This window comes from Eurosta solidaginis, chromosome 2, assembly GCF_040869045.1.
Source record: "Eurosta solidaginis isolate ZX-2024a chromosome 2, ASM4086904v1, whole genome shotgun sequence".
Lineage (NCBI taxonomy): Eukaryota > Metazoa > Arthropoda > Insecta > Diptera > Tephritidae > Eurosta > Eurosta solidaginis.
In genome coordinates this window covers 267,375,414-267,402,943 of record NC_090320.1, presented here as the reverse complement: position 1 = coordinate 267,402,943, position 27,530 = coordinate 267,375,414, and the positions used below count along the sequence as shown (strand labels likewise).

Here is a 27,530-nt window from a genome sequence, read left to right as displayed (position 1 = left end):
ACCGCAGGGGGTAGATAAAATTTTTTTAAATTTGTTTTTTCGAAAAATATTGAAGATTTAGAGACTTATGTATATGGAATCACCCTGTTTTTGTTGTTGTTTTAGCGATGAGGACACTCACCGAAGGCCTTGGGGAGTGTAATCGATGTTGGGGGTCCTTTGCCGGATGAAGATTCGGTACGTTCCGGTAACAAGAACCATAGAGGTACTAGGCCGACCATCTCGGCAGCGATTTTGTATGACCACATGAAACCTTCTAGATTCATCAGGAGTTCCCCCTAGATTCATCAGGAGTTCGTGGTCGCCAGAGCTTCGGCTGTTAATGAAACAGGATTCGCCACGGTTAGGTGAGGTTGACAATGGGGTTGGATATGCTATATATTCCCCCTTGAGAGGGTTGCGCTACACAACCCCTTGAATGAATTAGGTAGTTTAGTTGCCTCTCACGGCAGGCATATCTACCGCGGGTATATGCTAAGCCCCCTAATCCGCTGAGGGGATGGAATCACCCTCTCTTAAGTTGCTTTCCCATATACATTTAGAAAGGGGCAAACGCTCAGCCTTTACAGCAGTCACACATGTCGCTAAAAAATCCTTGGAAATAAACCATTTTGTCTCTCTTGTGATATTCCTATAAGGTAAGCAGTACAAGCAAACGGGGGTAGTCGATTTAGCTTTGCCAATACATCAGTGTAACCGCAACGGTTACTTCTAGAGAATTTAAACAATTTAGAATCTAGATGCTCTAAATTTTCGGATATCAAGAGTTAAAATATTTGTATTCTTATAGTTTTCGCTCAAAGTATTTTTGAATCCACCCATTCATTCAAGTGCAAATGCATTGCTGACACTAAATTCATGAGACCCATTGCTTCACATCAAACGATTGTTAGTTTTCCACCTAATTGTTATTGTTGTGTTGCATTTCAGTTGCCACATATGATAAAAAGCTCTAAGTATCTGAGTTCCTGACTGTATGTATTTGTGCACTTGTCATTCCTTATTGTGTTGCTGTCAGTTTTACTTGCTTTTTAGAATTCAAAACATATCAAAGTCAAATAGTTCAATTTGTGTGTCTGCGTGCATGAGTTTTGGGTAGACATTAGAATGGTTGCCAAATAGGCCAATTTTGTACCAAGCCCTATATTTTTTTTTAAAATATGAAGAGTTTAGTTTATTTCAGAACTTGAGCTGGTAAAAATAAACGAATATGAGGTCCAAAACACTTCCAAATAGTAAGGAAGAGGTGGAAAAGAACCCCCATGTCGGTGCCAGGACTTAGTTCAAGAATAATTTCATCCTCTTGGCAAGTGCAGGAAGTTTTCTAAGACCTAGCTTAGTTGCTACCTCGAGACGTGACACCGCCTTGACTTGGCGAGCGCAGTACACGAACAGAGACCATTGCTTCCTGCAGCTCGCTCTTCCTGCATCTGCTGTTACTGACTACGCCTCACTTATAAGCCAGAAGGCAGAGTATATGAAAGTGGCCATGCAAAATTTAAGTTCTGTCGAAATATATTTGCAAAAAACAGTTCAAAACAATTTTCAGGCGGTCGTTGTCTTTTCCTTCATTTTTTTACACACTCAGATACACCTTTGCAAAAGGTTGTTCTGCGTGGTAATTTTGTGTTATGTAGCCGGTTTTGGACACAATCAGAGTGTTTTGGGCAGAAATCCACCGATTTAAGATCCATCCAGCTTTTGTTTTTATGGGAAATATATTTTAACAGAAGCAAACTTTTCAAATTCTGCTTTTGAACTATGTACACGGAGGCCGAAGCGCATCTTACGATACCTCACCGCCATTTTTGGACTTGGTTGAGCAATCAACACCTCATGCAAAGTTTTACGTTTTAGCTAAGTAAATTTGCAATCAACTAAATTCAGGCTGAAATATTCTTGTGAGGTGTATTGACTTTGAAAAATAATTTTTAGCTGGTCTAATACCAGTTTTCTGGCATCCATGTGATGAAATGGATTTCCACGGATAACTTTTGAACGAGAAACAATATTTAGTTTCCGCCTTCGGAATCTTCAATATGGCATAAATACGTGTCTTTAAATAGCCCATTCTACAACTTTCAGTAGAAATCATCACACCATAAAAATACCCAAAACGTTTTTAAAAAATACCCAAATATGACTAAAAGATGGCACTAATAGGGCGAAGAATCTCCTAGGTAGTTATCATTTCTTATCTTGGATTCTCTAATATTTTTTATGAAAAAAAAATTTGTTAGTTTGCGGAAAATTCACTTTTTCCATCATTTATAAAATCTAAAAGGTTTCCACAATGGCTGTCGAATCAAACTAAACTCCGCAGTTTGTTCAAACGGTTACAGCATTCTTCTGACATATATCGGTTGGCGAGAGCAATGTTGCATTTAAATTTTCTAATGCCTTTTTTTTTCTGCAAAAAAATGTTACCCTCATGTTGCACTCTTCAATTCTAACTTTTGAACTAGGTTAGTGAGACCCCTTTTCTTATTCAATGGAACAAATTACGGGGCGACATTATTTTTAGAAAGAAAACGCCATAAACGTCCTATTAAGAAAATCTCCGAAATATTAAAAAGTCCTCATAATTGCCTTTTACCAGATCAGCGCAGCTCAAAAAAAGATTAAAGCTTTCAAGAAGTTTCCAGTAAAACCAAAAATTTTTTGAAAACGCTGCCTCCTAAAGTTGAACTAGTTGGTTCTTTTGAAAGACAAAATAAGATTTAAACTTGTTTTCAATTATTACTTACTCGTCAGAAGATATTTTATGCCCATTGTTCAATGTATTGTAAATGCACTTTTATCAGTTTGGCAATTTTTCCAAACATTTTTTGTCCAAATTTTAGTTGGTGTGGCAGCCTTGAAAATGAGCGCACCTCTATAATTCACTCTTTCATGTACAAAGCGCAACAATTTACCTATATTCATATATGTATGTATGTACGTGTTATTTGCCGTGTGAGTATTTGTTTTGGTTGGTGGGGAGCTTCCAAACTTTTTCTTTCACTACCACATCCGCATGCAATTGAATACATTTATTTCGGTATCTTCAATATATATTCTTATCTTAATTTGTAATTTATTTTCTTTTTTCTCCTTATTTCATGATCCGCAGTGGAAGCTGGCGAACCAACTAACATTACTACAGTCTATAATCCAACGAGTTGGGTTCATTCTGATGGTAGCGATGCTGCCTATTTTATGTTACAAATGCACCCAGATTTGGCTGACCCCATTGAGCAATTGGGTATGGAGATCGAACCAGATGACAATGAGACAGTGACCGATTTTAAGCAACGCTTCGGTGAGAAACGTCTATGGGAGCAGCAAATCAATGTCACCGATTTAGATGAATTGGATTTACGTTGTGGTGGTTTGGTGCGTCGTTCGAATATGTCACAATTTACAAATGAGACTATCAATTGTATGGTACAACGGTGCATATTTACAATGAATGCACCAGAAATTTGTCCGCCAGATTATATGGAATCAGATGATCGAGTATTTTGGATTTACTTTTTGTTGAGGTAAGTATTGCCAGGTTTTGAGTGTGTGGTAGAGCGTGTATATCTGGCGGGTTTAGTTAGTGTGGCGAGTCCTCCCCGACTTCAATTAGGACTAATGTGACAACAACGAATTTGCAGTAAGTGAGTTCTGAGAGAAAACATGTTTTCCAGGGACTCCCATTGCGGAACAGATCGCTGCTACGATATGAAATACTGTATTCATATCCCTTTCAGTCAAAATGAGTCCGAATTATCTGGTGTCCTATCAGTAAAGCAAGAGCATGCCTGAACATCAATATCGCATTACGTATAGCCCACAATTTTTTTTTTTAATTATGAAGGTCTAACATAATTTCCAATATCGACTATCTTTACGAGTTCATTGTATTTCCAAACCTTTCTAAAATCAAAGAGAGTCCTTAAGTCTGTATCAAAGGCTATCTATCATATCTGAGTTTGTTTTGGCGTAGGGGTCAATATCAAATACTCCGTAGTTTTCCGTCGTTTCCCTTTGCAGAGTCTTCTCTACGGCGTATAATATTTCTGCGGTATGTACCGATCACAGAATGCGACTAAAGTCCATAGACCTAGAAGATTCGACGTGATCATTTCAAATCGTCACACAAGGGTACAAATTTAAGGGACGTACCAGACCAATATCCGGACTAGGATCATCATCATCGATAATGCTCTCCAAAGCCTTCGGGATGTGCCTTTATCGCCGCAAGAGGAAGACGAAGACGAATCATGTTGTCAAGGCTAAACGAATGTTGACAGGTACAGTGGAATCTCCCTTTACTAATGTGCTGTAACATCACATGCAACAAGTTTATCTGCCCAATTGCGCTGGACACATCAGTGTGAAATTTCTTAGTCAGCAGTTCAGAGGGCACTCAAAACAGCCAAAGGCTCGTCATCATAGGGATTAGAATACTGTCGTGGCAACACAAAGCTAAGCAAGTGGATAATGCCGCGTGGGATATTAGAATTTTTGAAAGAAGTGATCTTTTTATTAATAACAGCCAAACAAACGAGCTGAAGCTATGACAAAAGGTTAAAAAGCTAGGCCCTAGCCATCCTCGGCGCCAGAAGTTCAGAGGCAGTTAGGGGTCAAAGTCACCATATATATGCAGTTAAAAAATTCATTATGTTGCTAAAAAGTTCAAGTCCAATCAATTTGTAGGAAGATCTTTATACACACGGTCAAGTGAGGAACTGCCAAAGTCGTATTTACCATCGAGACTAACCGATTTATCTGAGCGGTAAGAGCTGAATAATACAATGACTTTTCATTCCTTTAGATATCGTAATAGAAGTTGGACATAGGCATGCCTTCCGAGTGTATGCCTCACGATTTCTATTCAAGACTTTCACAGTACACTTCATGGGAGCCTTTCTTGCTTGCTTAATTGGCGCTTAACCATTTAAACGGTTGATGGGAGTCACTACAGTTTTTTTAACAACACTATGACATTTCAAGTACCTTTGAAAATCCTTTACTCACTCAATATGGGAGCATTCAACTCCGTATATGACCAAAGGGCAGGACTCTTCAACAAAAAATATATTTGACAGTAATATTTTGAGAAAGACGTATGCACGTATTAAAATCCGTAATTGAAGCTCATAACCATCTATCGAATAAACGCATATTGATAATATATTATATCTCAGCCCTGCGTTACATTCGATCTGGATGCGAAACGTCCTTACGGCGAAATCAAATGTTTCATGAGGGTCCAATGCCAATGTTGTTCCACTCTATTGGAACATATCCTTAAACTACCGTTAATTCCTTTTGATGTCATCATAATATGTGTAACATGTCGGGAATCTCGCTAGTGTAAAAAAGTATTTCAACCAATATTTTATTCTATTCCTGGCTCTATCTAATTGTACTTCATGACTGGAGGTGACAGCTGAGTCGGATGAGATGATGCCACAACAACTCAACTAATTAATTGACATTTGTTAGTAAATTTCCTATTAATCACAAATTAATTTCGCAGGTTGTGTCTACCACACATACATATATTTACGTACAAATGTGCACATATTAGGCTGTTTCATATTCAGGAAAGCGGCCAGCGTGGTGTGAGGGTAGCGTGCTCCGCCTACCACACCGTATGCCCTGGGTTCGCTCCCCGGACAAAGCGACATCAACATTTTAGAAATAAGGTTTTTAAATTAGAAGAAAATTTTCTAAGCGGGGTCGCCCCTCGGCAGTGTTTGGCAAGCGCTCCGGGTGTATTTCTGCCATGAAAAGCTCTCAGTGAAAACTCATCTGCCTTGCAGATGCCGTTCGGAGTCGGCATAAAACATGTAGGTCCCGTCCGGCCAATTTGTAGCGAAAATCAAGAGGAGCACGACGCAAATTGGAAGAGAAGCTCGGCCTTAGATCTCTTCGGAGGTTATCGCGTCTTACATTTATTATTTTTTTTTTATTGTTTTGTGCTTTCACAAAATCTGATGCGTTATATTTAGAGAAAAAAAAATTGGAATTAAATGAAAAATACTAGATTTTGACAGGGTCAACTCATATATGTTTGAATTAAATAGAGTTAAACCCTGCCACTTTGACTGTGTAAACTAAGATTAGCTGTCAAATTTTATCTAAATGTCCAAATTGGTTAAAGGGAAGTTAACCTTAGCTGAAGACTAAACTGTCAGTAACAAAAAGGCGTGAGTACGAAGTATTAATGAAATTTTATATGTAAACATGCAGGTGCATATCCAGAAATTTAATGTTTTTAAGATAAATAGAGCTCGCTCAGGGGTTGAGTCAAACTGCAACAGCGGTTAATTTACCAGAAATACACATTTTTTGATTTTTGAGAAAAGCTTCGTCGGTTTGTTATCGCTAACAACCGATAGCGACAAGTTTTGCTCTTATTATTCGGCTTATTATCGAATTATCTTCGAGTTATATGTTTGTTATCTCTAGGTTACCGGTTTCTTATTGGTTTCTTTCGGACTTCCTAGCGACAAGTTATAGATGAGTCATACATTTTAAATCGAAGTTTTATCGGTATCTGTTTCATAATAAACCAATAAGTCGTCAACAACAAATCGATAACACGGCGGTAATAAATTGGTAACACTTCAATAACATATCGATAACTCTTCGAAATACATTGCAACTTTTACGATAACATATCGATACAATAATATATCGAAAGTTTTGGATAAATAATCGATAAAATTTCCGATAGCAAACCCACAACTTTTTCCTAGCAAGCCGATAGTTATTTGGTAAGAGTCATTTACCGAGCTGTAGTTTGAGCTCCCACTGAACAACACGTCCTAAAAAAATATTGTTATACTCAGCTGAGCAGAGCTCACAGAGTAATGTTCGCATAACGGTACCATGTAACAGCATAAACCAATCGAGAGAGATATGGACTTCTATATATAAAAATGATCTGGGCGAAACAAGAAATTCATTTAGCCATGTCCGTCCGTTCCTCTGTCCGTAAACAACGATAACTTGAGTAAATTGTGAGGTATCTTAATGAAATTTGATATGTAAGTTCCTGGGAACTGATCTCAGATCGCTATTTAAAATGAACGAAATCGGATTATAACCACGATCACTTTTTCGATATCGAAAATTTTTGAAAAACAGAAAAAGTGCGATAATTCATTACAAAAGACGAATAAAGCAATGAAACTTGGTAGGTGGGTTGACCTTATGACACAGAATAAAACATTTGTAAAATTTTGGACAATGGGAGTGCCACCGCCCACTTTTAAAAGAAGGTCATTTAAAAGTTTTGCAACCTGTAATTTGGCAGCTGAGTATGAAATGTTCGGTTAAACCCGAACTTAGCCTTCCTTACATGTTTTATCAATAAATTCTTCCGAGAGACTGGCTCCTAGAATAGTTTTATTTAATTCCAGTTTTGTGAAAATTTATCAGATTTCCAATTAAATTAATAAAAATTCACTTCAAAAAAAAAAAAAAAAAAAAAAAAAACCACACACCCTAGTGTATATAATAAGATACCAGCACTTATTAATTTCCCTGCTAATAAAATTATCTTCATTTACTTAATATTATATTCGTTTTTCTCTTCCTCTTTTTATTTTTTGCTCTCTGTTTAAATAGATTCCTCGCAACAACAATGCTGTCAGCTGGTGTCACCATCATGGATCCCATTGCCCTAACAATGATAGAGAAATATGGTGGTGATTTTGGACGTGAAAGGTTGTTCTCCAGTATTGGAATGGCTATCTTTTCACCAATTACCGGCATAATGATTGATTATTCATCGCGTGGCCTCGGCTATACAGACTACTCAGCCGCTTTTTACACCTACGATTTGTTATTGGTCATTTCCACGCTATCAGTATTGATGATGCCTTTAGGCGATAAATTGCCAGCGGATAACGTTTTTCGCGATTTATGGAATCTACTTAAGTTGCCGCATGTTATTACATTCATATTCTTTCTTTTCATTTTGGGCAATTTTTGGGGTTTCATTGAGAGTTTTCTCTTTCTTTACCTTAAAGAATTGGGTGCACCGAATTATTTACTTGGTAAGTATATTTGTTTGTATGTATGTGTAAAAGTGAAATAACGATAGCAGTTGGTTGTTGAGATGATGTAAGAATGTGACACCTTTGTTGGCGTTGTTATGATTTTCTTATTTACTTGATTTGAATCTGGCATCTAATCAAATGGAAATGTAATTACAATCAACTTCTTTTGTTAACTTCGTAGGGATTCCACATGCGTGCTTGAATATATTTACTTGTATTATTTTTATACCCAGCGGTGCAGGTACACGGAATATGTGTTTGTCCATATACTTAATATTGTTAAGGAACACAGTTAAATATGGTTCTCTTTTAATAAATGGCCACATGATTGAACTAGTCCCGAAATGATTTCAAGATAACTAGGAAATCATTTATTAAAAATATATTCCTTAGCATTCCTAAAAAAGTACCGAGTAGGTGCCATATTATTGTGGAAGCTGGAGAAGGAAGGAGAAAGGAAAGTATTGCGTACTCTCTTCTTCGTGAAAGATCTTCCCTGAAACGTTGTATAAAGGAGTAACAGGTTTTGACCTACGCTGAACGTTTGCCTATAATTGTCAGGAGGAGTTTATAGGCTCCTTGTATGATGGACCTAGTTCTTTTTTACAGAGAAGACTCCTCTCTTCTTCTCAAGGAAGAAAAACCCACCCACTTTTTTTTTGCCTGAGGTAAGCCCCCACATTTGACTTCCACTCTAAGTTGCTTTCTACGCTGGAATATCAGTACTGGATTAACGCCTATAGTATAAGGAGAAACTCCTTAGGAGCACTACAATCTCACTTTACTAACTTACTTAGCAGAAGCTAAATCGTTTAAATGACAATGGCCGCCCAACAAGTCACGTCAGTCGCTTCTTTGTTGAGATATGTATGCGTAACACTCCCTAAGTTTTTCGGGGAGTGATCTCTCTTCTCTGAAAGCCAGGCTGCATCTGGGTTCCTGTTAATGAAAGTGTCAAGGACAAGAAGTGGATGATGAGCTCGGAAGAAAGGCTTTTTTTTATTGGACGTTGGGGTAGCGCACTTCTATCAAATGGCCCAATGAAATCATTCTAACCCTGCTCATGTGTATGCACCCCGTGGGCTGCCGTTAGGCATAACGTCATGAGGAAAAGGGCGATTTAGTCGCCACTACTTCGTAGTGCGCATTTCTCCTAATGGAAGACTCCTATCCAAAAACTCTGTGTACAGAGGGTCTTTCGCCGTGAAAACGTAGGCAGAGAAATATTTATTGTTCTGCGCTTTCCAATTCGGAAGGACTGTGTAGACAGAAAGGATCCTCCTCTATCCCAAACTTATGTAGATATTCCTTGAAGCCGCCGTGCCCGCTCAATAGTGATAGTGTGAGGTAGTAATTTAGTTCGCCGTGTTTTCGCTCGTACCATTCCGTTATACTCCTTACTAGCATGACGGTCCAGCGCCCTTTTCTCGATTCTTCCCACCGTTCTTGCCACCTAACTATTGCTCGTGATCTTGCGCTTTTCTTACCATCTTTAGATGGTCGGCTGATTCTAATACCATACAGATCGGCCATTTCACCTGAGAGTATATCAACTGGGATTTTATAAAACATGGATCATGTCGTCGGACACCGTCCGATAAGCAGATGCTATTCGTATAGCACTAATGCGGTAGACTGCTAGTATATATTTTTGGTGTACCAGTTTAGATCCGTGCCATACTGGTGCTGCTAGTGACGGATTTACGAGGAGGGTTTTCGGGTTTTCGGGTTCGGGTGAAAAAGAAGGTGTAGAAGTGAGGTATTTTCGTACCCTTTTTATGACATGAAAATTGGTTCACAGCCGAAATCGGTCAGTAAAATATGCCTGCATATTCAAGCTTTAAACACATACAGCTTAAAGAAACAAGTTTTTCCCATAACTATTTCCCAACAATCGCCTAAGCTTTTTGAAAAACTCTTCTAGTACTTCGTTTACAGAAAGTTGTGTATCAATATAGATATTCCATTCAAACGGTCTTGACTGATTGTACCTAGTCCGCAAGTATGATTTTAACCTTTTGAGGGCAGAAAATGTGCGTTCTGGTGTTGCTGTCGAAACTGGTAGAACGGCTAATATGCGCAATATCTTATTTGACATGTTCGAAAGCATTTGGATTCACCATCTGAAAAGATATGATAAATAAGAAATATAGCATACAAATTTTGTATGTAATCATCAAAATTGTACTAACCTCAAGCGCATCAAACACGTTTTTAAAATTCTGACCATCGACCCGCCTTCCTCACATTTTGACTTCCATTTCAAACTCGGGTTTGGAAAAATTAACAACACTTTCATAAAATTCATGCAGTTTATTGCATTTTTCAGCGTTGGGGAACAAAACACCGAAATTTTCGAAAATTAGTTGGTGTTTCATGTAACGGCTCTTGATATGTGTTATGAATGCATCAAGGAATGGAATATAGAATGCGATTCTATAATAATCTTCGACGCTCTCAGTATGAACGTTGCATCTATTTAATTGCGGCCACCGTGGTGTGATGGTAGTGTTCTCCGCTTACCACACCGTATGCCCTGGGTTCACACCCCGGGCAAAGCAACATCAAAATTTTAGAAATAAGGTTTTTCAATTAGAAGAAAATTTTTCTAAGCGGGGTCGCCCCTCGGCAGTGTTTAGCAAGCGCTCCGGGTGCATTTCTGCCATGAAAGGTTCTCAGTGAAATTCTCATCTGGCTTGCAGATGCCGTTCGGAGTCGGCATAAAACACGTGGGACATACGTCAATTTGTAGGGAAAATCAAGAGGAGCACGACGCAAATTGGAAGAGAAGCTCTGCCTTAGATCTCTTCGGAGGTTATCGCGCCTTACATTTATTTATTTTTTTTTTTACTGATGCGTGGTTTCTTGTGTAGCGCAACCATCTCAAGGGGTTGCCAGCGCATTATATAGCTTATCCAACCCAATTGTCAACCTCACCCGTGGCGAATCCCGTTTCATTAACAGCTGAGGCCCTGGCAATCCCGAACTCCTGATGGATCAAGGGGTGGGAGGACGGTATGGCCTAGAAGGTTTCATGTGGTCATAACAAATCGTTTCCCGAGGTGGTCGGGCTGGTACCTTTATTCTGCTTGTTACCGGAACATACCGGATCTGCATCCGGCAAAGGACCATCAACATCGATAACATTCCCCAAGGCCTTCGGGAGTGTCCTTATCGCTACAACAACAACAGCAACGTTTAGAATTGCACGCTAGAAATAGCAGCTTGAAACCGATAAGCTTGTGTTGAAGTTTTGCCGTTTTTCCCTTTTGCTATCTCTTCAAAGGCTTCGAATATTGCTGGCTGAAGTTCAATGTAAGTGGATACCGCTTCATGAGATTGGCCCATCTTGTTGGGCAAACGCTTTGAAATTTTTGTCTTCGACTTTCTTTTTATACCCAGCTGTACTTGTACATAGGGTATTATAACTTTGATTTGGTAACGGTTGGTTGTACAGGTATAAAGGAATCGACATAGATATAGACTTCCATATATCAAAATCATCAGTATCGAAAAAAAATTTGATTGAGCCCTGTCCGTCCGTCCGTCCGTCTGTCCGTTAACACGATAACTTGAGTACATATTGAGATATCTTCACCAAATTTGGTACACAAGCTCATCTGGACCCAGAATAGATTGGTATTGAAAATGTGTGAAATCGGATGTTAACCACGTCCACTTTTATATAGATAACATTATGGAAGCACACAAAAAGCTGATTATTTAGTAAATAATACACCTAGAATGTTGAAATTTGACGTGTGGACTGATATTGAGACTCTTGATAAAAATTTGAAAAAAATTTTTTTAATGGGCGTGGCACCGCCCACTTGTGATAAAATCAATTTTACAAATATTATTAATCATAAATCAAAAATAGTAACAAAATTCGGCAGAGGGGTTACCTTTACTATAAGGAATGCTTTGAAGAAAAATTAACGAAATCGATTAAGGACCAAACCCACCTTTATATACAAGATTTTTAAAAGGGTCGCGGACGAATAAAATAAGCCATAGCCTTGCCAAAAAGAGCTTTATATCATTTCCCAAGTCGATTTATAACAATAAATAGGAACAACTCCAAATTAAAAAAAAAATGGGCGTGCCACCGCCCCTTTTATGACTCAAAAGTTTTTTTATGTTTCGGGAGCCATAACTCGAAGAAATATTAGTTCAGAATAGAACCATATATATATGTATATGTATTATTGTGCAGCTTTGTAACACTATTAAGCACACAAAACAAACAACAACAGCATTTCAAGTGTACAGCTGGGTATGTAATGTTCGGTTTCACCCGAACTTAGACTTCCTTACTTGTTGCATAACCGAAATTTTTTCCGGAGAACGTTTTGTCTTTTGGCCATCAGTAAAAATCAAAATAAATGCACCCTGCGGACATCATGTTACAATCAAATATACGACATAAAAAAATGAAGTAATCAGATGTAGCTTGTAACTTGGCGGTCTCCATGCTGTTGTGGTAGCCTGCTCCGCCTACAACAGCGAAAATCCTGGGTACACGAGCATCACAAAACAACATAAACATTTTAGAAACAAATTTTTTCAATCAAAAGAAACTTTTTTTTCAGCGGGTTCGCCCTCTTCAGTGATTTGTTAAGCACTATGAGTGTATTTCTGCTTTAAAAAGCTTTTCGGTGAAAACTTCGCCGTTCTTCGGCATACAAAATTTAGGTCAATTTGTAGGAAAAATTAAAAAAGAGCACGACGCAAATTGGAATAGAAGCTCGGTCTAAAATATTTTCAGAGGCTATCGCGCCTGCATTTCTTTTTAATATAACTTGGTTTCAAGAGGCATATATGTATGTGCCGGAAAAATCTCTTATCAGTGCAACGCAGCGTCAACCCAGGCGGGCTCGCAGTTATTGCGTGTAAATTCCATGCATTTGAACGAGTAGGTCGTAGTTAGCTCAGCCTTCGAGTGTGCACCCAGCGGAGCTGCTTAAGCTAATCTCATCATGTTGAATGTAGTAATGGCAGTAAACTGCCCAATGACAGTCTATTCGGTGAGGTTCATAACCTCAACTCCAGAACTTTATACTTGGCTTATAAGTTTTTGCAAACATAAAGCAAACAATAACACAATTGGGATATCAGCGTTTCTTCGAAGAACTTATTTAGGGTCGATGTCTGCCTTATGCGGAACTTTATAAACACAATGCAACGTCTTATCCCAAAATTGCAAGCCAGTATCTCAATTTGATAAATTGGAATGACAGGCTGTAATTATATCCAAGTGTGATTTGCCCTTTCCTTTTACCGGCCACCTAATTTTTCTGAGCCTAAGCTAGTCCCGGTTTGTATTTTGCTGTATAGGAAAATATGTCCAAAATTATCAGCAATTGATCCGTAACCATAACCTGTAACCTCTGTGAAGTACTAGTGAAAATCTTCATTGGAAATAACAACCGCCATTCCTAATATATACCCGAAATTCGATTATCCTCGGTTGAATTGCCAGGGTCGATCTTATCTTGTCTGATCCATACATCAGCATTTTTGTAAATTTCAACGGTTCGCTAAAAACAAACTATAAGCTGACTTAAAGAACACTTACCTGGGTATATAATTTGCTGCACCATCCGAACTTGGCTTTCTTTTCTTACATTTTCTTAGATATTGCTGTATTTTTGTGTGATTTTCTAACTTAGTTTGTGCATATTTTTCCAGGCATTACCATCACTGTTGGTACCGTTAGTAGTATTCCATTTTTGTATGGAGCTGAACGTATTACACGTATCTTTGGACATGTTAATTTGATAATCATTGCATTCTTTTCACATGCCGGCCGCTTAGTGGGCTATTCTTTCATTGAGTAAGTATTGCTTTTGTTGCTTTTGTTATTTTTATTGTTCCTACTGCACAAAATGTTGATTACCATAATTCTGTATAATTTTTTTCTTTAATATATTTTCTTTGTTCATTTCATATATCCCTAGAAATGCTTGGTGGTGTTTTCCTTTTGAAGCTATGGAGGCACTCTCATGCCATTTGATGTGGGTGGCAGCGGCTACGTATTGTTCGATATTGGCACCGAAAAGTCTTTTGGCTACATTAATTGGTGTACTTGGTATGGCACATTTCAGTTTAGGTGAGTGTTGATTATGGGATGGTTTGAGGGTCTTGAGATTTGCTCCAATGTATTCAAAATTAAGGAAAAATTAATTTCTTTCTAAGGTTTTCTTTGAAAAAGTTCATTATTAGCCCATAGTAATATTTAGATTCAAAGTTTTTTCAAATAAATTGATGTTCATAGAGTTTGAGTGGAAGAACTATTCCAGAAGAGTGGGTTGCACTTAGGAACGAATATCACAGCTTGACATACCCAGAGAAAAAGTGTGTGGAATCACTCCAAAATTAATACAGTTTGTAAAAAATCCGAAAATACTATCAAAAATTGTTTTTCAATTGTTAATATTCCTGTGGCGTGCATTGGTAGGGTAAGGTTGAATTGGCCAGTCTGTGAGGAGCTCACATAATCTGAATGAGTTCATGGTACTATCAGAAATTTGCTCAATGACCAACCTAAAAAACCATATCAAAAACTAGGACTTTTGTTACAAATAGCTCCGTACCCTTGGTTAATACTAGAACATTTCTAGGAATAATGCTACTTGCTGCTTCTAGATATGAAATCTCTGTCACAACGAATTGCTGGAGTCTAAGACTGACGTGCGCAGGATGCGAGAAATGAACATGCTCGATTGGTTCTTTTTGAATCCCGTACTTCCTACAGTTGCTGTCACTGACCAGGCCGAATTTAAAAAGTTGTGGTGTGAGAAGGTGGGGTCTAGTAAGAATACTCCTCATGACCCTAAAACTCTCCCTTTTTAGTGATAAGAGTAACTTTGATACTCTAAGGACGTGCAATAATGTCAATGGAGTTAACATCAGTTGACCTTAATTCTCTTTTGCAAGCGTATTAAATAATAATAACGATGTTGGTTCCCATATTATTTTGACATAAATTTTCTTTCGAGTTGCTATAAATATCACTGACTTTAATTCACTTTCAAAAATGAATTAGTTTCAATTGACGTTATTGAACTTAACCAAGTTTTAACTTGCATTGGAATTAAAGTGACAGTTGGGTTTTCGTAGTTTTTTTTTATACTCAGTTGAGCAGAGCTCACAGAGTATATTAAGTTTGATTGGATAACGGTTGGTTGTACATATATAAAGGAATCGAGATAGATATAGACTTCAATATATCAAAATAATCAGGATCGAAAAAAAATTTGATTGAGCCATGTCCGTCCGTCCGTCCGTCCGTCCGACCGTTAACACGATAACTTGAGTAAATTTTGAGCTATCTTGATGAAATTTGGTATGTAGCTTCCTGAGCACTCATCTCAGATCGCTATTTAAAATGAACGATATCGGACTATAACCACGCCCACTTTTTCGATATCGAAAATTTCGAAAAACCGAAAAAGTGCGATAATTCATTACAAAAGACCGATAAAGCGACGAAACTTGGTAGATGAGTTCAACTTATGACGCAAAATAGAAAATTAGTAAAATTTTGGACAATGGGCGTGGCACCGCCCACTTTTAAAAGAAGGTAATTTAAAATTTTTGCAAGCTGTAATTTGGCAGTCGTTGAAGATATCATGATGAAATTTGGCAGGAACGTTACTCTTATTACTATATGTACGCTTAATAAAAATTAGCAAAATCGGAGAAGGCCCACGCCCACTTTTAAAAAAAAATTTTTTTTAAAGTAAAATTTTAACAAAAAATTTAATATCTTTACAGTATATAAGTAAATTATGTCAAGATTCAACTCCAGTAATGATATGGTGCAACAAAATACAAAAATAAAAGAAAATTTAAAAATGGGCGTGGCTCCGCCCTTTTTCATTTAATTTGTCTAGGATACTTTTAACGCCATAAGTCGAACAAAAATTAACCAATCCTTTTGAAATTTGGTAGGTGCATAGATTTTATGGCGTTAACTGTTTTCTGTGAAAACGGGCGAAATCGGTTTGATGTCACGTCCAGTTTTTATACACAGTCGTCCGTCTGTCCTTCCGCATGGCCGTTAACACGATAACTTGAGCAAAAATCGATATATCTTTACTAAACTCAGTTCACGTACTTATCTGAACTCACTTTATCTTGGTATGAACAATGAACGAAATCCGACTATGACCACGCCCACTTTTTCGATATCGAAAATTACGAAAAATTAAAAAAATGCCATAATTCTATACCAAATACGAAAAAAGGGATGAAATATGGTAAGGTAATTGGATTGTTTTATTGACGCGAAATATAACTTTAGAAAAAACTTTATAAAATGGTTGTGACACCTATCATATTAAGAAGAAGAAAATGAAAAAGTTCTGCAGGGCGAAATAAAAAACCCTTAAAATCTTGGCAGGTATTACATATATAAATAAATTAGCGGTATCCAACAGATGATGTTCTGGGTCACCCTGGTCCACATTTTGGTCGATATCTGGAAAACGCCTTCACATATACAACTACCACCACTCCCTTTTAAAACTCTCATTAATACCTTTAATTTGATACCCATATCGTACAAACTCATTCTAGAATCACCCCTGGTCCACCTTTATGGCGATATTTCGAAAAGGCGAACACCTATAGAACGAAGGCCCACTCCCTTTTAAAAATACTCATTAACACCTTTCATTTGATACACATATCGTACAAACAAAATCTAGAGTCACCCCTGGTCCAGAAATGCCCACTCCCTCTTAAAATACTCATTAGCTCCTTTCGTTTGATACCCATATTGCACAAACGAATTCTAGAGTCACCCCTGGCCAACCTTTATGGCGATATCTCGAAACGGCGTCCACCTATGGAACTAAGGATTGCTCCCTTTTAAAATACTCATTAACATCTTCCATTTGATACCCATATCGTACAAACGCATTCTAGAGTCACATCTTGTCCATCTTTATGGCGATATCTCGAAAAGGCGAACACCTATAAACGAAGGCCCACTCCCTTTTAAAAATACTCATTAACACCTTTCATTTGATACCCATATCGTACAAACAAAGTCTAGAGTCACCCCTGGTCCACCTTTATTGAGATACCTCGAAAATGCGTCCACCTATAGAACTAAGGCCCACTCCCTCTTAAAATACTCATTAACTCCTTTCGTTTGATACCCATATCGTACAAACAAAATCTAGAGTCACCCCTGGTCCAGAAATGCCAACTCCCTCTTAAAATACTCATTAGCTCCTTTCGTTTGATACCCATATTGCACAAACGAATTCTAGAGTCACCCCTGGCCAACCTTTATGGCGATATCTCGAAACGGCGTCCACCTATGGAACTAAGGATTGCTCCCTTTTAAAATACTCATTAACACCTTTCATTTGATACCCATATCGTACAAACAAAATCTAGAGTCACCCCTGGTCCAGAAATGCCCACTCCCTCTTAAAATACTCATTAGCTCCTTTCGTTTGATACCCATATTGCACAAACGAATTCTAGAGTCACCCCTGGCCAACCTTTATGGCGATATCTCGAAACGGCGTCCACCTATGGAACTAAGGATTGCTCCCTTTTAAAATACTCATTAACACCTTTCATTTGATACCCATATCGTACAAACGCATTCTAGAGTCACACCTTGTCCATCTTTATGGCGATATCTCGAAAAGGCGAACACCTATAAACGAAGGCCCACTCCCTTTTAAAAATACTCATTAACACCTTTCATTTGATACCCATATCGTACAAACAAAGTCTAGAGTCACCCCTGGTCCACCTTTATTGAGATACCTCGAAAATGGGTCCACCTATAGAACTAAGGCCCACTCCCTCTTAAAATACTCATTAATTCCTTTCGTTTGATACCCATATTGCACAAACGAATTCTAGAGTCACCCCTGGCCCACCTTTATGGCGATATCTCGAAACGGCGTCCACCTATGGAACTAAGGATTGCTCCCTTTTAAAATACTCATTAACACCTTTCATTTGATACCCATATCGTACAAACGCATTCTAGAGTCACACCTTGTCCATCTTTATGGCGATATCTCGAAAAGGCGAACACCTATAAACGAAGGCCCACTCCCTTTTAAAAATACTCATTAACACCTTTCATTTGATACCCATATCGTACAAACAAAGTCTAGAGTCACCCCTGGTCCACCTTTATTGAGATACCTCGAAAATGCGTCCACCTATAGAACTAAGGCCCACTCCCTCTTAAAATACTCATTAACTCCTTTCGTTTGATACCCATATTGCACAAACGAATTCTAGAGTCACCCCTGGCCCACCTTTATGGCGATATCTCGAAACGGCGTCCACCTATGGAACTAAGGATTGCTCCCTTTTAAAATACTCATTAACACCTTTCATTTGATACCCATATCGTACAAACGCATTCTAGAGTCACACCTTGTCCATCTTTATGGTGATATCTCGAAAAGGCGAACACCTATAAACGAAGGCCCACTCCCTTTTAAAAATACTCATTAACACCTTTCATTTGATACCCATATCGTACAAACAAAGTCTAGAGTCACCCCTGGTCCACCTTTATTGAGATACCTCGAAAATGGGTCCACCTATAGAACTAAGGCCCACTCCCTTTTAAAATACTCATTAACACCTTTCATTTGATACCCATATCGTACAAACGCTTTCTAGAGTCAACCCTGATCCACCTTTATGGCTATATCCCTAAATGGCGTCCACCTATAGAACTATGGCCCACTCCCTCATAAAACACTCTTTAATGCCTTTCATTTGATACGCATGTCATACAAACACATTCCAGGGTTTCCCTCGGTTCATTTTCCTACATGGTTATTTTCCCTTATGTTGCCACCATAGCTCTCAACTGAGTATGTAATGTTCGGTTACACCCGAACTTAACCTTCCTTACTTGTTTTTGAGTGCAGTTTATTAATATGGCAAAGTCCAAAACACATATCGGAAGCTTCGGTTAAAATAGTTGTTAAGCAGCGTCAGGAAACTAGATAAGATTAGAATCATTTCCAGACATCCAACGAAAGTCGATTTCACGTACCGGAGTAACTCTATATCTTTAAAAAATCTAATTCTCAGGCCAGCACCTCACAGCTCTATACCACCGTGCTTGTCGAAGTTATCGATGTTAACACCACATTAAGAGATAGAATTTGCTGAGTTTTTCGGAAAAGTAAAAAGTTGAGACTGTCAAAATATATTGTGAAAAGGATAACTGCATCATGCCTTTATTCTTCGACAGTGTAATCTCTTTCGAGCAGTTAAGGATCTTTGCTGGTTACGTCCAAGAGCCTAGTGCGGTCTATGGACTCCCCAAGGAGACGAATGTTCTTTACCTCCACTTCCTCTGGATATTTTGGCAGATTTAACTCTTACTTATCCAGACTCTACCTCTTCATGACAAAAAGAGTTACTTTGATTGCAATTTCGAACTAACGCTTTTAACATCAATTTGTGTCATCCCCTAGAGGATTCAGATAACTTCACTTTGATCGCATAATTGGTGAAGGGTTGCCACTTTTACAACACTCCCCAAATTTTTTGAGTCTCAAGCATAGAGAAAAACATCATTTGATGCAGAGTGGAGTGGAGTGGAGCCAACTTCGTCGAAAGCTGTTCGATTGAGCCGATAACTTCCACCTGTGAAAGGGAGATACTCCGTTGAGGCCGTGGGCTAATTAGCTGTCAATCAGCTCTTTATGTCCTTAGTGAGGTGGTCTGAAATAAATCGGGTTCGCTTCTTAATAATTTTGAACTATTTTAAGGTTATGAGCATCTGACTCCTGGCCTTTAGCAGCAGCACAGACATCTGTCAGGCAGATCTCTTGATTTACACAGTTGAACCGGAAGTAGAGAGCTGTAGATTATTCGGAGACACGCTGACCGCCTTTTGCGCAGATGGGGTTAGAGCGCTGCACGAATACCAGCTATTGCGGGATGGGAAAATCATTCTGGGCGAAAGTGGCAGAATGTTGTGATAATTGCATTCATCAAGCCTTATTTATCAATGGTGATTTGAGTTTTGACGTGTTATTGTCCCATGGGAGTCTGTGTGGTATGACTTTATATGCTGAAAAGCCCTTTCTACTGCACAAGCATCGAGCATGAGAAGGGATTTTCAAGTTATTTCATGCTTGTCTATCCAAAGAGTATTTGGCTTTTGCCTACTTTAGTCTTCGGAGAATTTTTTCAGGGTCAGTGGGGGCTATATTCGAAACAACGTCTTTGCCAATTTATTTTGGCTTCATTTTGGTTTGTTGATTTTTCAACAAGGTGAATAATTGATGTACATATGTATATTGGAATGATATTCTCTCAAAACCTAAAATTACTCTGAAGATGTCACAAAACCTTAGCCGATTTGTCTCCAAATCGATCAAATATACATCGATTCTATTTAAAGCTATATCAAAAGTCACCTTTATAAATTATGATATTACAACACACCTTTGTTACATTTCCTGTGTTTGATTTATAAATAACATTTCTTATAGGTCGCGGTAGTGGCTCCTTTACTGGTGGCCTGCTTATTGGTCAATTTGGTACCCGAGATGCTTTCCGTTATATGGGCCTATTGGCTGTGGTCGGTGGCATAGCTTATGGTCTACTTCATTTAGCTTGGCTACGTAAGTTCGATCACAACATTGATGATTGCGAAGAGGAAGTAGAAGCGATAGAAAATGGAGAAACAGAGAAACTTACTGAACCTGCTACCAAAGAGCAAGGCACATCCATGTCATTGGAACGTCTCAGCTTGATGATCAAGTACAATCAAATTGGCAGTTTGACATCATTGCCGCGTGGATCAAGGGTAAGTATGAAGATTACTCGAAATTATAGGTTTTATGTTGGAGTGGATTACCACAATGCCTGGCGAAATTTGGTTCGAAAAAAAAGGTTTCGGCACTGTCACACCTTCAGTGCCCTTAACCACAAATAATGATAGTAAACTTTTTTTGCGAATAACGTAAATTTTAGGTATTAAGATTAAGCTGTGTTAAACTTAGCCAAGTTACACGCATGCCATCTAATGACTTTTGTGACTATGCCCGGAATATGTAAAGAAGTGGTCACTCTCCTTCTTTTTTGAGTCGTCCTCTCCGTATTATCGATTTAACTATCAATCCAGCGACTGGCTTGGACTAATAGCAGTTAACAAGTTGATACATCTGGTGTCTCATATTAGGATTAAAGTCTGAGACGAAGGTTAGCAGTTCCCCCGGATTTTCGTCATACTTTCCGGTTAAGATTTGGGTCATATATAAGTCGCTTTCTTCGCATAATCGATTTAACTATCAATGCTGCGATGGGGTGGAACTGATAGCACATAGAAACTGGACACTTGCTGGTGTATCATATGTGAGCAGGTCCTCCAGCATTTCTAGGCTTCATGCTACACAGTGCTTTTTTAAACTCTTGTTTGTGCAAGTACTCTACGTTGTGGTATTCTTGCGAAACGTATGCGTCCTCGTTACGCTATTGGATACGAAATGACAATGTTTTCTATTTTGTAATCCTCAATCCCTTGTAATATTTAAATTACATTTCTATATTCTTTTTCCCAGGACTTTCGACTGGCTTCCGTGAAAGGAACGTTAATTGCTTCTACTCTTTCCCCTTTTCCAGATTCTCAAATCTGCTTTCTCCCCCAATTTTTTTCCCAGTGGCATAAAGGCATTGCAAGCGTGTGGCAAACAGTGCATCACGTGCTCAATGGTCTGATCCGGTGCATTGGGACTGCCAGAAAACCCGTCGGCACCAACCTTGTATGCGCTCGATTTCAGTTTTTTGGGTGATATGTTTGGCATGTGCGGCATTCCTCACTTGACGGCTCTTTCTGCAACTTTGTTTGCCATGAATTTAACTAACCGTCGTTGGAATGAGAGCTTGGCCTTTTTATATCGAGTATGACTATGAAAATGCTGCATGCTCCAGGTATAGGAACATTATCAAATTTCTGTGAGTTAGTTTGCCCTCACGTACGCCTCTTCGGTCTGGCCCCTCACAGTCGCACTTCAGGTGTTTAAAATGGGAGACAGCTTAAACACCGCTGCATGGCTCGTTGTCTGATTCTACATATTATCTGCCGTTTCTTAGGGCATTAACGGAAAGATTATCTTCTACCTTAAGGATCACTGTGTCTTTTGCTATCACTTTTGCTGCAGAGAGACATGAAATACCTGTTATTTCATCTCCAATCTCTGCCCTGATAGTGTCTTAGACTTCTGTCTCAGATGTTCGGTGGTCTCTGCCTAGCACCTCCAACTTCATGCGCTTCAAAAGCTCTGTATTTCGTCAACCTCTAGAACTGCTCTTCTGTGACTTCTCTGAAGGCCAGCTGTTCCCTTCTAGCAGCTATTTCTGTCAGTAAGTTACCAAACTTAGTTTTTCGTGCTGATGGTGTATAGTGAGGCCTGGACTGTAGACGTATCGCCTCTATTAGCTAGATGTAGCTTTTGCCTTGCACTGGTTTTAACACAAAAGCTGGTACTCCATTTTTGGTTACTTTACCGGCTTGGGCAGTGATATAGCTTCTACGCAAGTTGAGGCCGCTATTTCGTATTTTTAAGCGTCCCAATCTCTAGTCTGATAATCAGAGCTTGTTCGCGCTTCCTTTTATTTTCGGCCCTGGCCGTCATAGTGTGTTGGTAGCATGCGCTGCTTACCACACCGAAGGTCCTGGGTTCTAGTCCCGGCCTCAAAAATTTAGGAACAAATTTTTATAAGCGGAGTTGTCACTCGCCGTGATTTGAAAAGCACTCCGAGTGTATTTTTGTCATGAAAAGCTTCTCAGTGAAAATTCATCTGCCTTGCAGATGCCGTGCAAGTCAAGTGAAATTAAGTTCAGTTTCTCAGTCAAATTCAGTTATGCTGCCTCGAAAATACATAAGCTATAACTTTTCCTCTGCACTTCAGAAGCAAAAAGAAAAGCACGTGTTTCATTATTTTGCATACAACATCTGCTGTCACATTTCTTATTCATATAAATCCCATTTATACATATTTTATAATTTTATTTTCTTATACTTTTTCGCCTTCACTCTTTTCGCGTCATTAACGTAATTTATCAACGTACAATGGGAATTCGTTGGTGCACCTGCGCACAGGCGGATATACACGACCATTTGTCACATCGTCGCAGCAGTTATAATGTGGAATCGACACGCGTACCACGACATGGCAGTCACATTGGTAGCGCTTCGAAAGTTGACATCTTACGTTCCGCCCTGGATATAAATCACAAATCCTCTAATAATTCGGTATCGAGCAAAGCCGATAATAAAACATCAAATCAATCATTAGGACGAAATCGTGCCGACAGTGCACCCAAATTAAATCACAGCAACATGAAGAACATATCACAACCAGCCCTAGAGGGTGTTGTACTTGAGGTAAGTGTGGCATGGTTTCATGATTAAAGTGTATAGAATGATGGTGTAGGCATGAAAGCTTGTGGTTTCAGTGAAAAAAGGGAGAGGGAAATAGAGTGTAGGGAAATTTGTAAACAAAACACAGAAAATTGCTCATGGCGCCCAACTTGAGGCGTTGTATGCAATGACTGATTGGATGAATAGACGGTTGGTTGGTTTGGAAGTGGTTGTTGCCCGGCGATAGTGTGTTAGTTAGCAAGCAGAATAAAAAAAGTAAAGAGCGGAAGTTCAAAGTTTACATTCAGTTTATATATGTATGCTGATTAGACTGGGTTGATTTAATAACCGATAACGCGCCATTTACTTTTCGATAGGATTTGGGCTCAGGAAAAATGTTCCACTACGCATACCCAAAAAATAATTTCCGAGCCTGCGAAATTTCATCGATTTTTTATGCTTTTTTTTTTTTCATTTTCAAGGCTTCAAATCATTTTTTATGTATTTTTTTTTTTTTTGTGTTAGTTGGCTAATGCAAAATTGTTAAAAGCAGTTTTAAAAAAAAAATTCTTTTATGGAGATTTAGAAGAATTTTGGTCGAAAAATCGACTTTTTTTCGCAGGCCAGAAATTATTTTTTTGGGTATGCGTAGTGGCACTTTTTTTCCTGAGCCCAAATCCTTTCAAAAAAGCGGTGGCGCGATATCGGTTAAAATTCGTCCATACAAATCGACCCAGGTTAACGCTGATAGAGTGTGCGTGTATTAGTGTTATTGTGACAAAATCCATTGCAGTTAAGAGGCTAAGCCATGTTCTACGATCATGCTAGGGTGCGCATAAGCTTACTGCGTAGAGCCCGCATTCGCGTTGATTGCTACCCATTGTGCTAACTCTAGGCAATTTATTTTTATTGTTATTGTTATCCTTTTTTTCATCTGTTATCTTTGCTTTTACATTTTGTCCATTTTAGGTACATTTCGTTCCGCAGTGAGTTTTATTTGATTGGTCCTCCTTTGTAGTTTCAGTTTTGCTACGTACATACCTAGTATTTTAGCTGTTTTTGTAGTTTTAGTTATGAAGCTGTAGCAACAGTTGCTACTAAAAATTGGCGCTGCAACTTGACTTTTTTTCCCTTAGTTTCTTTATTCACTGATTTTCGTCTTAACTATCTAAGACTAAGTTGCTCCTACAGACCTTTATCACCATATCATCTCTTATACAGCAAGTGTCAAAACTGAATTACAAAAACAATGCAATGCTTGGAGGTCATATGCCACAGCTGGCGCCTATGCGCAACATTTTTTCCTCATTTTAGTATTTTGCTTTTAATCCTACTCTATTCTCTCATTCCAATTTCTATTTCCAATTCTCGTTTCCGGCAACTCATTTAAGAATTTTGTTCTTTTTAATGTCATTCGAGCTGCGGAAGTTATAAGGATTGAAACTAGCAATTTCTGTGAAAATAGTCTTCAAATTTCAATTTAAGATTTTTATTTAATTTTAAAATATTTGTAAGAAGTATTCGAAGTATTCTCATAAAAGGTTTGCAATTTCGTCTTTTTTAAAGGGATTTTTCACAATAAGTAAAGGAATTAAATCGGTAAACTGAAATTTTCATATTTCTTCTTTGATAAAGTCTACTGATTAAGGTCTACATTCTATATTCAAAACTCTTAATTCTAATTTCTATAAGTATTTTACTTTCAACAGTCTTAATTATATGCAAATTCTAAATTCCAAATTCTTAAGTCCGTGTTCCAAATTCCTAAATTTAAATTCTAAATTCCACACTCCAAGTTCCAGATTCTAAGCCCTAAATTCGAAATTCCAACTTCATTATTCGAACTTCTATATTATAACTTCTAAATTCTAAATTCTTGAATCCGAGTTCCAAATTCTAACTTATGAGTTCGAAGTAAATTGGAGTTATAAATTCCAAATTTTAAATTCTTAATTCCGAATTCTTAATTCTAACTCTGAATTCTACGTTCTTAGTTCTTCATTTTAATTCTAAATTTCAAATTCTAAACTCCAAATTTTAAACTCTAAATTCCGAATCCTAAATTCAAAGTACTAAATTCTAAATTCCAAATACTGAATTCTAAAATCCAAATTTCAAATTCTAAATTTTAGATTCGAATTTCTAAATTCTATATTCTTAATTCTAAATTCCAAATTCTAAGTTCCAAATTCTAAACTCTAAATTTGAAACCCTAAATTTTAAAAATCTTGAGTCTTAATTCTAAATTCTAAACCTTAAATTCCAAAATCAAAATTCCAAGTTCTAAATTCTAAAAATCCAAATTCCAAATTTTTAGTTATAAATTTTATGTTCTTAGGTCTAAATTCTCAATTCCAAATTCTAAATTCTTAGTTCTAAATACCAAATCCCAAATTTTAAATTCTTAATTCTGAATTCTAAATCTAAATTCTAGGTCCTTAGTTCTTAATTTTAAATTCTAAATTTCAAATTCTAAATTCTAAATTCCAAATTTTAAATTCTAAACTCCGAATTCTAAATTCAAAATACCAAATTCTAAATTCCGAATTCTGAATTCTTAAATTATGTCAAATTCTAATTACCAAATTCTAAATTTTAGATTCGAATTTCTAAATTCTAAACTCTAAATTTCAAGTTCTAAGTTCCAAATTCTAAACTCTAAATTCCCAATTCGAAATTCTAAATTTCAAATTCTAAATGCCAAAATCAAAATTCTAAATTCCCAAATCGAAATTCCCAATTCAAAATTCTTTATTCAAAATTCTAATTTCTAAAATCTAAATTTAAAATCGAGATTCGGAACTCCAAAATCTAAATTCCAAATTCTAAATTCTAATTTCTGTTATTAAACCTTATATTCTAAATTCAGGTGGGTGAAATATCACCTTATCATTTTTATATAAGAATTTGTTTGTAGAACGCCCCACTTAAAAAGTTGGTGGAAGAAGGCTCCATCTCAGATTTTTTTTTTCAAAATGCTCTACCTCAGCCCACAATGATTTTGACGTAAGAAATAGAGTTTCCGCAAAAAATTCTGAGGCATTATTTTTTTTTTACGAAACTCTGAGATAGGGTGTTGTAGAAACAATCCTTAAGAAAGGGCGTTTTCTAACTGGAAAATTCTAAAAAGTTGTTGGAAGAAGGTTCCATCTCAAAATTTTTTTTTCAAAACGCTCTACCTCAGCCTTGCGCTCGATGGGGTGACATAAAGTCAATTGCCGTAAGGCCTAACAAGAACAATAAACATAAATGTAAATTCATTAAATGGTAAAATTTCCATATGTAGAGGTGCCATATGAAATAATTGATTTTATTACCAAATCAGAATGGCCATAACGTCAATATTGTTCAAATTAGATTTTTTTGACGTTGTGTGCAAATCATATGGTCATAATTTCAAATAGATCAATGATCTTTGGAAGTGTACATATGGTCAAACGAAGTCATGGCCGTTGAACTTAATCACCCCTTCGTCCAGTTCAAATATTCACTTACTCAGTAATAAAAGTTAGCCGCAAAAAAACCAAAGAAAGTAGTATAAAGGACAAGGGATCAAGCTTTTCAAATTAGAAAATGTATGAAGCTTACAACCCTTTTCTGAAAGCACCCAGCGTTAAGTTAATACTTGTGCCCCCTAGGATTGTGGTCGATTATGAAAGCTTACCCTATAGGGAAAATAAAATTCAATCGTAAACTTTGTCGGAAATCGCTAACTGACTGAACTCATGAACCGTCATTATACACTTACTATATCTTCCTTGAATATTGACTGATTTACTCTAAACGATTTCAGGGAGAAGTTTGTGTTATTTTTCATAAAGGACAAAAGCCACCATTGCATCGTATCAAATGCACGTGATATCTCTACAAGGTCTGCTTTTGCTAAAAAAAAAAAACAAAAACACATGTACACGTTACAGGGGAAAATTTCAGGGGCCTAAATTGTTATTCCTTTTATAATATAATTCCTTGCAAAACTATTAATTGTGGACTTTTAATATATTTGGATCAAGATAAAAATTATTTTCGGATTTTTATTTTTTGTGTCCGATAGAACTAGTTAAACTCGGACTTTTAAAAATAAAAGTCCGGAAATAAAAGT

General features: G+C 37.5%; 1 protein-coding gene across 10 annotated transcripts in view; it reads left to right on the top strand.

Moving 5' to 3' along the window:
• LOC137240910 (uncharacterized) overlaps positions 1 to 27,530 on the top strand; it is a 190,587-nt gene that overhangs the window by 121,861 nt on the left and 41,196 nt on the right. For all 10 annotated transcript variants that reach the window (XM_067767865.1, XM_067767864.1, XM_067767863.1 and 7 more), the window contains 6 exons: positions 3,113 to 3,524; positions 7,612 to 8,042; positions 13,737 to 13,881; positions 14,006 to 14,157; positions 20,555 to 20,871; positions 23,168 to 23,452. In XM_067767865.1, the coding sequence (XP_067623966.1) occupies positions 3,113 to 3,524; positions 7,612 to 8,042; positions 13,737 to 13,881; positions 14,006 to 14,157; positions 20,555 to 20,871; positions 23,168 to 23,452 (1,742 nt within the window). The remainder of the gene's footprint in view (positions 1 to 3,112; positions 3,525 to 7,611; positions 8,043 to 13,736; positions 13,882 to 14,005; positions 14,158 to 20,554; positions 20,872 to 23,167; positions 23,453 to 27,530) is intronic.